This window comes from Mustela lutreola, chromosome 2 (assembly GCF_030435805.1).
Source record: "Mustela lutreola isolate mMusLut2 chromosome 2, mMusLut2.pri, whole genome shotgun sequence".
Lineage (NCBI taxonomy): Eukaryota > Metazoa > Chordata > Mammalia > Carnivora > Mustelidae > Mustela > Mustela lutreola.
Genome location: NC_081291.1, coordinates 67,144,310 through 67,159,174, shown reverse-complemented (window position 1 = coordinate 67,159,174; position 14,865 = coordinate 67,144,310). Strand labels below are relative to the sequence as shown.

Sequence of the window (14,865 nt, the reverse complement as noted above, 5' to 3'; positions counted from 1 at the left end):
TGTGGTATTGATATGGTATGATTCTCAAACTTTAGCACCCATCAAAATCATACATCGTTAAACACAGTCTTTTGCTAAATGGGCAAAAGACTTGAGCAGACATTTCTTCATAAGATATACGAATGGCCAACAAGCACAGGAAAAGATGCTCAACACCACTAATCATTAGGGAAATGCAAATCAAAGACACAGTGAGATACCACTTCACACCCATTAGAATGATTACTACATACATATTTCCCAAAACAAACAAACAAAAAACACCCAGACAATAACAATTGTTAAGATCACATAGAGAAGTTAGACTTGTGTGCTGTTTGTAGGATGTAAAATGATCAGCAATTGTGGAAAACATTATGGCGGGTCCCCAAAAAATTAAACACGGAACTACCACATGATCCAGTAAGCCTATTTCTGGGCAATTACCCTAAAGACCTGAAGACAGTTATGTCTAACAGGTAAATGTACCCATACATTCGTTCATAGCAGTATTCACATATTTACAAGAACCGAAAGGTGGAACCAACCCAAATGGCCACAAAGGGATCAATAGATAAAGGAAACATGTATTACGGTATTATTCAGGCTTAAAAAAGGAAGTACTGATACCTGTTACAACATAAATGAACCTTGAGGGCGTTGTGGAAAAAGTGGAAAAAGAGCTAAGTGCTAAGTGGAAAAAGTCAGCCACATATGATTCCACTCCCAAATATTTAGGAGGGCAATTCATAGAAAGTAGAATGGCAGTTGTCAAGGACTGGGGGTGGGGAGAAATGGGGAGTTATTGTTTAATGGATACAGAGTTTCAGTTTTGCAAGACAGAAAAGGTCTAGAGATGGGTGGTGGTCGCTGCACAACAATCTACACGTACTTAATGGCATTAAACTTAAAGATGGTCAAGAAGGTAAGTCTTATATTATGTGCATTTTATCACACTTTCACCTGTCTCCCCACGTACAGCTGGGCGCCAACCCTCAGAGCTTCTGATTCGTCGGATCTGGAGAGGGACCTATAGGTGTGCGCTTCCTACAGGATCCCAGGTGATGGGGATGTTGCTGGGGTGGATCAATGCTGTAGGAGACCAGGTGAGTGGAATAGGGAAGGGTGCTGGGTTCACTCCCGCATGGATCTGGTTGTCATCAACGACTGCCAGGTGGCAATCGTTGAGCGCTTCTTCTCTAGGTTGGCTCGCAACCCAGTCAAGGGGCTGCACGTGGGCAGCGCTAGAATATAAACTCAATCCTTAACCCGGCTTCCTTTGGTCCTTGGGGTGGGTGTGAGACCGAGAGGGAACGGGAGACCCCGCGACCCCTGCAGGGTGGCCAAACACGCAGCTGCGGGGAGGATTCTGGAAACCTCTCCCGGCTGGGGCCCCGGGACTTGGTGGGAGGTGCGGCAGTCCCGGCCCCCCCCTTCGCCCCTCCTCCCCATCCCCCCCGCCCCCGCCGGCGGGTCTACGACTCCTGCGGTCCGCGCGGGCAGTTCACGGGATGGGCTGGCGGCCGGCAGAGGGCGCCGGCGCGCCGTCCCAGCGCCAGCCTCCGGGCCGCCCACCCCGCGGGCGCGCCTCTCTGCAGTCCAGCACCGCCCGGGCCGGGACCGCTAGCTCCGAGCGCGCAGACTTCTCGGCCGTACTGAGGACGCCGCCCGCCCCTGGCCGCCCCTGCGCTCGCCTTCCGCGTCCGCTCGGCCTACCGCCCCCGGGCCGGCGCCGCTTCCAGCCAGCGTCGGAGCGCAGAGCTCCCGCCCCTGGGAGCCTCCCGGCCGTCGGCGGACCCCGCGGCCCCGGCGCCCGCGCGCTCGGCGCGCTGCTCGCGGGGGCACAGCGGAGGGCGGCGGCCGGCTGGGGATGGGCGGCCCGGCGGCGCGGAGGGGCGCCGGGGGGCTCCGCGCGCTGCTCCTGGCGCTGGTGGCCGCGGGGACGCCCGCGGGCGCCTACAACCTCGACCCGCAGCGCCCCGTGCGCTTCCAGGGGCCCGCCGGTTCCTTCTTCGGCTACGCGGTGCTGGAGCACTTCCACGACAACACGCGCTGGTGAGTGCCCCCCGCAACCCCGGCCCGGCCGCCGCCCCCGCCTCGGTCCCCCGCCGGCCGCCTCTGCCTTTTCCGGCCGCCTCCAAGCCGCCGTCCCGAGGGAGAAATTGGGATGTCTCGGCGGCGCGCAGCTCGGCCGCTGACGACAGGCGGCCAGGGCGCGGGACGCCGGTCTCCCGTCCGGCAGACGTCGCGGTGGGCGCCTGGGGTTGGAGGCGGCGGGGCCGGCGCTTCCCCGCGGTCCCAGCCCGGCCTGCGCGGGGAGAACCCCGAGAGCGGTCCTCTCGGCCTCCCAGCCGGAGGAGACTTGGCTCTCTCGCTCGCTCAGAAACTTGGCCCCTCTGCCCCCGGGGCCCTCAGCCGAATGCCCCAGGCCCGAAGAGACCGGGCACGCAGACTCCTCAGTGTCTGGGAGCTCTTAGTGACACCCCACCCTCCGTTCCGCGGCGCCGAGGAAGTGCAGTGACTCCGAGACCTGAGACTTGAGGGGGACAGGCTGTGTATGTAGGGAGGTGTGGAGCTTCCCAGAGGTGAGTGTCAGGCAGCCCGAGGGGCACACTGTGGTCCAGAAGCCTCCTCCTTCCTTACAATACCTTCCTGAGGAAGTGAGGGGAGAGGGTCCAGGATGCTGGAAGGGAGGATGGTCCAGGACCCTGAGTGACAAGCCTGGTGCGTGACCTCTGGGACAGCCTGGGCCTCATTTCACCTGGGTCCTCTGACCTGGAGACAAGCACCTGAAGTTTTAACAGAGGGATGTGGTTTTGTAACGTCAAGGAATCTAGTTGCTCCCCAAGCATCCCAAAGTTTGGGAGTTCTTCCCATTAAGGGCCATCAGCTAAGAGGCACGGGCTGTGTCCCCAGCCCCTGAGGAGAAGCTCTGAGATGAGCTTGGTCCCTCTTTGACCCTTTCCCTGGGCAAGTGGGAATCCCACAGCACACAAGGGTGACCTCCTCATCAGAGAGTTAGGCCGTGGACAGTTCCCTTGTCCAAGGTCATGTCCCAGTGAGCGCAGGGTGACAACTAGTCTGGAGTCGGTTTTGTTGTGTGGTCACCAGTGTGGGTGTCCTTAGGGGATGCACGTTAGGAAGGCGAGGTCTGTAATGTGTGCCCTCAGCATGCAGCTGGGTGAGACAGTCACTGCTCTGAATGGAACAGAGGCGGATGGAAAGGGTAAGTTTGTAGAACTGAGTTGTGAAGCATTGCTGGAAGTGGGTACGGTATGGGACACTCTGTGACTGGCCAGCCCATTAGCAATCCTTTGTTGAGGAGAACTGCCTCCAAGAGAACCAGTTTGTAAAGTCCTGTGTAGCCCCTGTCCAGTTCTACATCTCCTTCCCTACCATTTCTCCCCGTTGCCGAGTTTAAGGCCAGACTGTCTTTTTCTGCCTTGCTAAATCCCCTTTTTAAAGCAAAGCAGGCTGAACACCTTTTCCATGTCCAGCCTGCTCAGAGTTCACTGTGGGCTTTGGATTTGGTAGACAATGCAGCCGGAATGGTTGGAGAACGCATCCCAGAATCATCCCCGCCCTCACCCCGCCCCGGGCTCCTGGACTGTGTGACCTTGGCATAAAGTATGTTGGGCGAGTGGGTCAGGAATAGAAGGGCTTCTCTGGGCGGGGGGCTCTGTAGGAAAAGGCAGGCAGTGCAGCTGGAGCACTGTGTGGGATCTGTAGCTGCACGGGCTAGGGCGCCTCTGGGCTCTATGATGTGGCTCAGCTCACAGGAAAAGTGCCACGACCCGATCACCTGGATTTGGACAGGCCACACGTCAAAGCTGTTCTAAGTGGGGAACAACTGGGGGTGGGAGGTGGGAAAGGCAAGAGCGAGTTTGACATAGGAAAAAAGTAGAATCTGCTTTGTTTCAAAAGGGAGATGAGGAAAAGCTGCGTGACTGGTATAGGTTCGGCAATTGTAAGAAACGACCGACTGGCCTTCAGCTTGGCACCCGGGGTATCCAGGGAGGCGGGGTGTGCAACTGGAAGGTAATGCTGATATGTGGCCTTGGTGCCAGTGGAGATGTGGGGCAGATATCTCCAGGGCCCAAAGGGACCCATCACAGCCAGGGTGCTGGTTCAGAAGTACCCTCTCCAGTCTCAATATGAGCATTTGAGCATGTTAGTCTTCCCATTTCAGGACTTGTCCCGACAGTTTTCCAGGGGCCGACCAAACTCGATGGAAATCTTTTTAAAGCAACTTTTTTTTCTTTTTTGGCCCCACATTGTCTTAATTTTCATTATAGTTTTTGCTGTGTCCTTGCTATCTGTGCTCTTGCTGCTTTTTCTAAGTATTTTCCTCCGTATCCTTTTCTCTTCTCTCCCTTCCCCCCAATATTTTTTGTCTTAGACCTTGAATGTTATTCTCAGCTGATACACTGCCCAGACTTGTAAGGTGCAGCTCTTGAAGCAGTAGATGTCCAGCCTCACCTCCTTTCTCTTTATTTTCTCTTTCTCAAGATTAGACTTACCACAGAGCTAATGAAACTTCCACTAAAGGCCTCTTACTCACATGGGCCCCTACCAAGACCCTGTGCTGAATTTTGTAGTCCTAATTTTGTATTTTCTTAAACATAGTCACCCTGTATTTACAAGACTTAGGCTCAGTGGAGTCTGGATCTACCCTCTGTCTCTACTCTAATTTTAGCTCAAGGACTGTTTGATTGACTTAGCGACTGATTGTCAGTCTCTTCCTAACAGGCAGTCCCAGGGCCCTGCATCTTTTAGCCCTGCTTGAGGGACACGTAGGTTGTTTCCAATTATCCATGATTATAAACAACAGCAGGGGTAAACATCCTTGTAACTAAAGCCTTGCGGACATCCTTAATTATTTCCTTCGAATAAATTCCTGGGCTTAGAATTGCTGGGTCAGAGAGAGGGGGAGGTTTTGAGGTGTTTTGTATGCATTTACTAAGTGCCAGTGAAGTTAACACGTGTACTTTAGAGAAATGCATTAATTCAGGCCCTGAAGTTTGAGTGATTTGCTAAGGGGCTAATCCAATGCCTGAGAGGAGCTTAGCTGTCTATGTAAGGGGAACTAAAAAGATCATGAATGTAGTCAGAATGGAAGTAAGTGATCGACATGAAAAGGAAAAGTAACACACTGAAACTTTGAAAAGAAAATGTTAATTAAACCTTGTATCTGGTGTCTTTCTTCTCTGGAAATTACTCTTTAGCTTAATTCAGTATTAGTGGTTTAATAAGTTGGCTTCCTGCTTTTTCCAGGTAAAGGGATTTGTTGTAGGCAGGGTAAGGAACAAGAAGAATGTGCTGACGGGGACGGGGATAGAGCCCAGGCAGCAGGGTCAGCATGGGCTCTGCGGAGTGGAGGGAGGGGGTGGTCTGTGGCATTAACATGGAACCCAGGTACACCTCACAGAGCATGTGTGTGCACCCTGCCGGGAGAGCCAGCATTTCTTCTTGAATCCCATAAGCATACCTGTCAGTGCCTTTTTTCAGCCAAAATTGTCACAGGTCAGAAAGTTCGAGATTTCAGTAAGAGCAGGGGGTGACCTTGCTTTTATAAACCCTGGGGCTTGAACACAGCTCCTGCACTGTTGCATACTGAGCATTTGGTGCTCAGACCCTCTTCCTGGTCCCTCTGTTGTTCCCCTCTAGGCGGTGTGAGTTGTCACTGTGGCCAGGTGGACTGGACTATCCTGGACAGTGTTACAGATGTCATTTGTATCTGTTTGGATGCAAGCGTGCACGTGACTCAGTTTCGTCTTTTTCCAACAACACTCAGAGGGTGTCTTCCTGCCAGAGCTGGCTTCCTCGCCTGTACCTCTCCCCACCACCCCCTACCCGGGTCTTCTTGCACCCTTTGAGCAAGGGCAGTAGGTGCCAGGGAACATGGACAAAGCCGATGTCTGTCCCCTTTGCTTACACGCGTACCCGTTCTTCAGCTGCGGGGCAGACAACTGTAACACCCTGTGATATAAATAAATGAGACCGGCTAGCGTCCAGCCCCCAAAGTGGGTTTCTTTCACACCCCTCCCCGCCGCCTTCCTCTCTGCCCCAGACGCCCTGGAGTCTGAGGTGGTTGGGTGCACTGGCTTCCTCTCTGGCGACGTGCTTCCTGCCCCATCTCCCGGGACACATCCAGACAGCTGTGCTCAGGCGCAGAGCAAGTGCTCGGAAATGGAAGACGCGCCGGCTCTCTGCTCTGTTAGGGCTGTCAGAGCATCGTTCGGTGAGAGGTAGGAGGTAATTCAGGGCCCAGGAGAACATAACATTCTCTGCTCACATTAAGGCTGAGAATTAAAACGAGCTAGACGGTTCTGCACTGCCAGTGCCGTTGCCATTAGCCAGATGGATTGCTATTTAAATAAAAATTAATTATGACCACATAAAATCAAGAATTCAGTTTCTCAGTCATACGGGCCATGTTTTAAGTGCTCAGTCTCCACCTGTGGCTGGTGGCCATCACACCGGACAGCACGCAAGACACTCATTGCAGAGAGTTCTGGACAGTGCAGGTTTAGAGCAATGAATTAAGGCTTAAAGGGCTAGACCAAGATCTGATGAGGGTAGAAGGAAAAGGAAAAGCCAACCCTTGGCACATTTGTGTATCAGAACAAGTGGAGGCGCTTAGAGTGAGCTCCGGATTAATAATGGCTTGTGGTTCACAAGGTACCAGGAATGAGGTCCTGCTGCTCCCTCTGGTAGGGAGGGAATTAATCAATTAATTAATCCATTAGTTAGGATTAATAGTGGACTGCCAGAGAGGCTGACGACTTTGCCTTTTCCCTTGTCAGACAGCGAAGAGCCTTGTCTGCTAAGGTAGAAGGTTCAGGAATGAAGACGCCACTCACATCCGACACATGAAGGGATTGTAGGGTCCTAGTTTGATGTCCCAGGCAAAAACTAAGCTGTCGGCTCCGATGGGGGATAAGCTTGTCCTTGGGCAGGCACAGTTCAGAGGGGAAGAGGGGGAGACCCCTGCCCCGTAAAGGTAAAACCTGTAGAAGGGGGACCCTGGGATCATGGGCCCTGCTGTCCCCAGCTACCCGTCTTTGTGAGGCGACATCCGGAAATGGCAGTGAGCGCTCTCCTAACCTGCACGGTGGGTGTCTTTGCTGAGTTCTTCAGGCCTGTGCCAGGCCTTCAGGTGGAATTGTGGTTGCACTTGCCCATCTGGATTTTTGGAAGTGGCATTTTCAGACCTTATTCCTGGTTCTTATCTCCCTGCAGAGCCTGATTTCTCAAGCTGTCAGGAAGGCATGGCATGTATGTGAGACCTGAGCTCTAAGGGGCTCCAGAGAGTGTCTCTTGGGGTCTCCAGGGTTTTTCCCTGAGGATCTGGAGAAGCTGGCAAGGGTGCTGTTTCCTGAGCTAGTGCTGAAAGCTGGCAGGGGCAGAGGCCGCTGTCTTGCCCAGGGGAGACCCTTCTGGGGCAAGAAGACAACTCTTCTCAGCCAGTCACTCACAGCTCTGGGTGTGAGGGTGTGAAGAGCTGGGTCCCAGCCAGCTCCGACTCCCCGCTGACTTGCAGCTGGTCTGGAAATGGTCTTTTTCTGATAACTCTTACTGTGCTTTGTCTAGGGAAACTGTTGTTTTCGTGTGTATTAAAAGCAGCCATCATGTTCTCAGAAATCCACGGAGGAAGCTGTAACTTTAAGAAATAAAAAATTGATAATCCCATGGGATAGTATTTGCTGGGCATCTGTCTACAAGAGGTCAAGGCTTTCACAGGCATCCTAGTCTTTAGCTGAGTCTTTGGGACAAGCTGGTGAGTGGTTTCCAGTTTGCTGGTTGGAGAACTGAAGCTTGGAGTTACCTTGTGTACAGCTTGCCCTAGCCTAGGTGATCAGTGCACAATGACTGGGGACTTGTATCCGGGGGGTGTCCTCTGGGATGCTCAGGTAGACATAGGAGTACAAGAGAAGTGTTGGGGTGGGGGGGCTATGAAAGTTAGGGGGCAGGGAGCAGGACTGGCTAGGGAGAGCCTCAGACTGTGCTGTAGAGCTGATTAGGGTGTCCATCAACTAGACAGGGAACTTCCCCCTCACCAAAATCGTAATCAGTCGTTGGCTATGCCTGCCTGGGAGGAGTGTGGCCTCAGCTTGATTGCTCTGGCCATCCTGAAGGGACTGTGGCTGGGAACTGTCAGCTGACTGCCCCCTTGCAGCTGACTGGCAGGTGGCACATGGAGCCCATCATTTGTGAGTTGCTGTTAGGAACGTATGAGATGTGCTCCTTGGCCAGCAGTCGTGGCTGGGATTATCTGTGCCTTTGCTTGTTACACTGGGTCAGCATGGATTCTGGAATTAGGATTCTGGCCTCAAGTAGACTCCAGAGCATTCTAGCTGCCAGCTGATACCCAGGGTGCCTCTTCCTGATTTCAGGAATTTCACAGGTAAAGGATGGAGGAGGGAGAGAGTCCTCCCCCTTACCTTGAACCATCAGGTAGCTGATGAGCTGCTGACCAGAGGGAGCCGCAGGACCTCATTCCTGGTACCCTGTGAACCACAGACCAGTAAGCCAGGTGGATTGGTGACCAACCAAAGCAGAAGAAAGTATTTTATCACGACTTTCCATTTATTTATGTATGTATGTGGTATGCATGATGCCAGAGGGAGTCTTAGAAAGTGAAAGTGAATCCAAGATTGGGAAAAATCTAGAGTCTTTGAAGCCACAGGCTCCCTGGGTCCCCAGTTTCTGCTTTGTGGGAGAGCAGAAAGATCTTCTCTTGTGAGTTTCCATTCACAGCTGAAGCAACATGGTGGCAGCAGCCAGGCCTGTTGAGTACTTAGCACCTGCTGAGTACTGTTCCACACGCTTTAGATGCATCAGCTCATTTAATGTTCCGGAGGTTCAGCTTGTTGTCATTCTGGTCCCATTCACAGAGGGGAACACTAACACATGGACGTGTTGTTTGCCTAGTCACATGGCCAAAGTGGCAGAGCTGGGGTGTCTGCCTTTGCTTCTCACAGAGTCAGGAGTCTGAATTTGGGGCTTCAAGGTATCCAAGCATTTGTCTCATGAGGTTCTGTCCTGCCTGGCTTTGTAGGAAAAGTTTTGGATTTATTACAGTGGCAGCTTCCCTGTGGGGTACTCATGTGTGACTCACTGGCCACCTGTGAGGGGATACCGGGGCTCTGCTTTCCAGAGATGCTTGATCACCGAGGAAACAGGGACCCAGAGATTCCACTAGGGACATTTGTAGAGCCTGCTCTCATACTACGTCTGTGTAAGGGTAAGACAGAGTGTCCTAGGAAAGATGGCACATTCTGGAATATTCCATGTATCCATCCTAACCTCTCTGGGCTACTTTTGTTACCATATCTTCATCCCCATTTAAGAAGTTCTATTTAGAGAGGGGATGGGGAAGGTAGCTGTGGCGGCCAGTGTTCAGGACTCTTCCCTGGATTTATAACTTTGTCAAAGAAACCCACATAGTCCGACTTTGTGCACCAATGTGTGAGAGAGGATGCTTTGTGTCCCCCAAAACCTGAACCTAAAAACCACAAAACCAATTTTGTTGGTTTCCATGTCCACACATCTCTTGGTGCGTTGAAGCCCGGTGGCCCTTCCTACACTGTCTGGACTGCCTGGTGTTCCGAAGCTGCAATGTGTGCAAAGCCTAGAGCACAGATGGCCTTGTACAGGATATTCCAAAATGTGGGACTGCACTTCTTACCCACCCCGGTGGGTCCTAGGGGGTGGATGTTCCAGACCCAGGGAGTTGGGTCCTTCCTGGCTCTGCCTTCATTGTGGCCCCTGATTTCCCAGCAACAACCAAACCTATGGTTTCTTGGTCTTAAAGGGGGGGCTGCCGAGATGCATAAGTGCATGGTGGTCCCTGCAGGTAGGCTTGCCCTGCCCCCGTTTAGCTGTTTCAGCCTCAAGGACGTTTGTCAGGCCTCCAGGCCCAGCAGTTTGAGTCTGGTTCGGCTCACTGGAAGAGAGGAATAATAGTTTCTCCCTCATCTCATTCTTGCCTTAAATGAGGGGATGTCTGCAAAGCCTGGAACACCACCTCCAGCACATAGGAAGCCCTTGAAAATACCAGTAGTTCTTTTTCTTTGATCTGGCCTTGTGAACTAAGGGTCGTCTTCATCCCGACTTGAGATGCTACAGGAGTGCTTTCAATATATTTGTTGATGCCTCTGTTCATTTGCCAAAATTGGAATGTCCATACTCAATACAGGCATGGATGAGAGTTCTCTGTGAGATGCACATGTTCTGTGTGGTCTCTGACATATTGGTCATGCTCTCCATAAATCTGCATTTACATCCTATCTGCTTCCAGAAAGGCTCTGAGATGGCTCCTTTAATTGGAGACCTGTGGGATTTTATATCCCAGAGCTTTGCATGCTGCTTTCTTTCAGCAGGTGGGAGGCCACCCCTGTTGTGGGGAGCCCTGGCCCTCATCCCCGGCCATGTAAATCTGAGCGGTAAGTCTATAGTTCTAAGGTCGGGGGTGGTGGTGAGAATTTTAGTCCAAAAGGATAAAGGTAAAAGTGTTGACCTGCTCTTCTTGGAGAAGAAGATTATCACAAGAAAGCACCCATGGTTTTAACTCCAGTATCTCGGAGGTCTGTAGCTTGCCTCTCTTGGATTTTATTGTTTGATGCTCTCAGTTGGGGAAGGAGAACATTGGCCCTTTCAAAATGCTTCCTTCTCCAGCTGCTGCTTCTCAGTGCATCTGCTAGGACCCAAGGCCCTGGCCAGGGCAGCAGCTCTGAGGATACTGGATACTTCAGTCCCTGACAGGGCTGCCAGCAGGCTCATGCCTCTCCAAGGAGGAGGACCCTGCCCGTGCTGCTGCTCTTTCCCTGTTGGGCATGGAAACTACCTGTTTCATTCTCTAATTCAGCACTTGGATTATACCCTTCTCCCTCCCTCCCTTTCTTTCTTTCTTTTTTTTTTTTTATTAAAGATTTTATTTATTTATTTGACAGAGAGACATCCCAAGTAGGCAGAGAGGCAGGCAGAGAGAAAGAGAGGGAGAAGCAGGCTCCCCACTGAACAGAGAGCCCAAAGCAGGACTCGATCCCAGGACCCTGGGATCATGACCTGAGCCGAAGGCACAGGCTTAACCCAGTGAGCCACCCAGGTGCCCCTCCCTCCCTTTCTTTACTCCAACCTAAAGTTCCCAGAATAAAAATACTATTGCTAGCCCTTGGGAGTACTTTCTATCCCAGAGGAGGCATGTTCATGGTCACTCTGAGGCAGTGGGGCTGCTCTGAGGTGCAGAAGCCAAATCCAAGGTTACTCAGCAAGTAAATTGCAGAGTGGGGATTTGGACCCAGGTGGACTTAATGCTTGTCTGGCTATTCTCAGGGTCAGCCTTGCTGCTGCCCCCTCCCCCATCAAGCCCCTGTCCAGGGTATCCATTTCCTAAGGAAGAAGGAATAGTGCCCCCAGGCTTTTTCTGGGAGCATTTCTGTCCTTGGCCTTGGCAGGTAGAAACCCCTACCTGTTCTCAAAAGTTGGGCCATCCTGGATTCACCCCCTCCCCCAACACCCTGCCATTTGCCATTCCTTTTTGTGCCTCACTGCTGTCCTGGGAAAGGGACTGTGCATTTGTATTATCTTGTAAGGATGCAGGGGAGGGGGCTGAGTGGCCAGGGGACTTGCCCAAGGTCACGGAGCTGCAGAGGAGGTGACACACTCTTCATGGCTATTTCTGCCACCCCACCTGGCCTTTCCCATATCAGCGCCCTGAGTAAAAGTTCGTCATCCTGGTTGGCAGTAAGATTCTTTGGGGGAAGGAAAGGAGACCGGGGAGCTGGAGAAGCAGTAGCAGTGGTTCTCAGGGGCAGAGCTAGGTCAGCGGGCTGGACTCTGGGGTAGCTGGTGGACAGTGGAGGAGCCACAGCCCAGGTCCCTTCAGAAGGGGTCTGTCCTACTATGATGACATATCTGTTTTCTGTGACATACCACCTGAGGCCTCAGTGTCCTAAACCAGTCACCACGTCTTCGTTTGTGAATCTGTAGTTGGCAGTTTAGGCTGGGCTCAGCTGGTGGTTCTTCTCTCAGCTGGGCTCATGCATGTGTCTGCTGTCAGCTTCTGGGTGGGCTGGTTGGCCGGCTGGTCTAGGATGACTTCAGTTGGGATGTCTCATCTCCACGTGTCTTTTATCCCCCAGCAGCGGGGGCTTGCACACGTGGTGGCTGGGCTAGGGTGCCAAGAGAGCACTCAGAAGGATGCATGGTCTCTTGAAAGCAAAGCTAGAAGTCAAACCATGCCCCCCTCTGTCACACTCATTTGGCTAATACAAGTTACGGGGCCCAACCCCATTCAGGGGGTTGGAGGATGGAAATAGACTGAACATCCTGATGGAAGAAGCTGCAGGGCCCCATGGAGAAGGACGTGGATGCAGGAAGGATGGAGAATCATGGCTACTTTTGTCATCTGCTGCTAGTGGTAAGAGTGTCTTAATCATTCCAGGATTCCTATGAGCTCGGCAGAGGGTCTGAAGAAATTCCTGGTTCTGAGGAGCTCCTGGGAGTGTTGCCAAGTGGGGGAGCTGGAACGAGTTGGGTGCTAAGGTGTTTGGCCTCGTCTCACCAGTCTCCTGTTTCACCAAGCACCAATGCTGTATCAAGCACTGTGCTAGCTACTTCATAAACATTAAACCTTGCAAGAACCCTTACTGGGTGTATTTTGATTCTTCCTGTTTTACAGAGGAAGAAACCTGAGGCCCAGAGTAGTTAAGCTATGTGACCTCAGATAAGTTTCTTAGTAGTTGTGGAAGAACTTGAACCCCACGTTAGCCCTGTGCTTCTTGCACTTTACCCCCCTGAGTAACTTGCCCTCACAGCTTAGAATTCAAGTGGAACTGTTAGTTTAAAACCCCTAAAATGAGTGAGTATCCCGTGGTTTGAGTCAGAGTCTCAGTTTTCCCAACTGTAAAGAGTGGAGCTTCTGAGTCCCTCCAGGTTCACCAGCTCCAGGTGGTGAACACTGGCCCGGGAGCGTCTCTCCTCTCTGGGAGTGAAGGGTTGCATGTGGTCAGACGTGACTTCCTGGCACCAACCAGCCCTCTCTCTGTTCAAGTCTTGGCTGCTTTTTGCCCACTAAGGGAGGTGAAGGGATTCCTGGGATTTCCAGGCAGTGCGATGGGACACGCAGTGATTGAATTCCACTCCCGTCACTGACACATGAGTGTCTGTGAAGCTTTGGCTTGGGTTCAAATGCACGAAAGTAAAGTTAATGCATTTAAGGTTTTCAGTGCCCACTTGCTTTCCTGGATCACACTGTAATTTCACCCCTAGGAACCATGGCTGTGGTATTTGTGGGTAGGATGGGAGCCTTCCCTAGGGAGGCATCGTGGTCCTTTTCTGTCACCTGCTAGCCGGGGAATTTACCTGCTGTTTGTTCTACTGCTGTGAGGAATTGGTTCAAACCAGATGGGTGGTGGGTGTGGAGTCTCTGTAGCCAGCCTGCCCACACACTTGCCCACCAAAGAGGTGGTCATGTTGGAAAAATCGATGGTGTTTAAACTGCCATAAGAGGAGGGAGTTTGGAGGACTGGAAAGAGGACACCCTTGGACGTGGATGCCCAGGGTTTAAATCCAAGCTCTGCTGCTTACCAGTGGTGTGACTCATGATCTCTTAGTAAAAGGTGCACGAGAAGCTGCCCAGAAGGGTTACCTTGAGCAAGAAATGGGACCACCAGTGAGCGTGACTGGTGCGGGCTGATGAACAGGTGGGCCCCCATCTCCAGACAAGTGTGCGAGAGGGGCAAACCTCTGGGCATCATGGTGTCAGCAATGTACCCATTTTAGAAAAGCAAGAAGCTGATCAATATGCAGCCTGATGTGGAAGAGTGAAGGGATTCTTTCTATTTTAAACCCCAGTCCTTTGCATGACAGAAATTCCCAATCAAAGTTCTAACCCGGGAGCCATCTGCAGAGCCTCATGAGGGCTTTTTCTGGCAAGATCACATGGGGTGGCTGGCAGCAGGGGCTGGTCACTTCACACTTGCTGGTTCTTGTTTCCTGCTTTCTGGCTACTGTGGGGTAGGCAGAATAGGGGCGTGGACACTGCACGCGACTGTTGGGGTGCGTGTTGCCTTGTGGCACCTCACCGTGCTTTGTGGGCCTGGGGGTGTTGTTCCATGTCGGCCCTTGGCCACCTGCTTCTTCATCTGTAAAATGGGCATAATAGTGCCTTCCATGGGATTGCTCTGAATATTAAATGCAATTCTGCCTTGAAGGAGCCTCACCCAGCATGTGCACACTCCAAGTGCCTGATACACCCTGGCTGTCCTTATAATTGGAAAGCTAGATTTGTGAATTAAGGAGAGAGCTCTGAAAAGTCTTCGCAGTGTGAGAGCAGCATTAACTGGGGCTGGGATAGGAGGAGAGTCTCACTTCTGGAGGGTCATCCGTCCACACTGGCCCCAAAGGGAACACAACGATTGGTAATCAGCGTAAGTGGTTATATTGTGCTTCTCAGGCGGCATGTCGTCCCGAGAGCTGGTACACGTGCATTCTGACTCTGTGGGCTGAGACCCGAGATTCCGTATCTCCCTCAGGCTCCCAGGTGTTCTCCAAGCTGCCGGACCAAGGACCACACTCGAAGTAGCCCTCCAAGGTTTGAATCAGCCTGATGATTTATTGATGGGAGCCTGTTGGTGGGCCACCCGGGCCCTTTTATATGCTAACTGTGCAAAGGAAGGAAACATCTAGTGTCCTGTCCAGGGTACCAGGGAAGATTTGGGTGGGGGGGAGCAGATCTTGGAAGTGGCTGGGCTGTCTCGATATAACTCAGAACGATGAGAGAAAAGGCAGACGGCATCTTCATGGTGGTTTGTCCTGAACTCTGGGCGGTTGCATGCTCTCATCTCTTGGGATCGGCCTGGCAGAGAGCCAGCTGAACTC

General features: G+C 52.3%; 1 protein-coding gene across 1 annotated transcript in view; it reads left to right on the top strand.

The window, feature by feature from the left end:
• The first annotated feature begins 1,565 nt into the window (after positions 1-1,565).
• The window catches only part of ITGA9 (integrin subunit alpha 9), a 326,629-nt gene continuing 313,329 nt past the window's right edge, over positions 1,566-14,865 (top strand). The window contains exon 1 of the mRNA XM_059162100.1: positions 1,566-2,034. Coding sequence (XP_059018083.1) covers positions 1,850-2,034 — 185 coding nt within the window. The 5' untranslated portion in view covers positions 1,566-1,849. The remainder of the gene's footprint in view (positions 2,035-14,865) is intronic.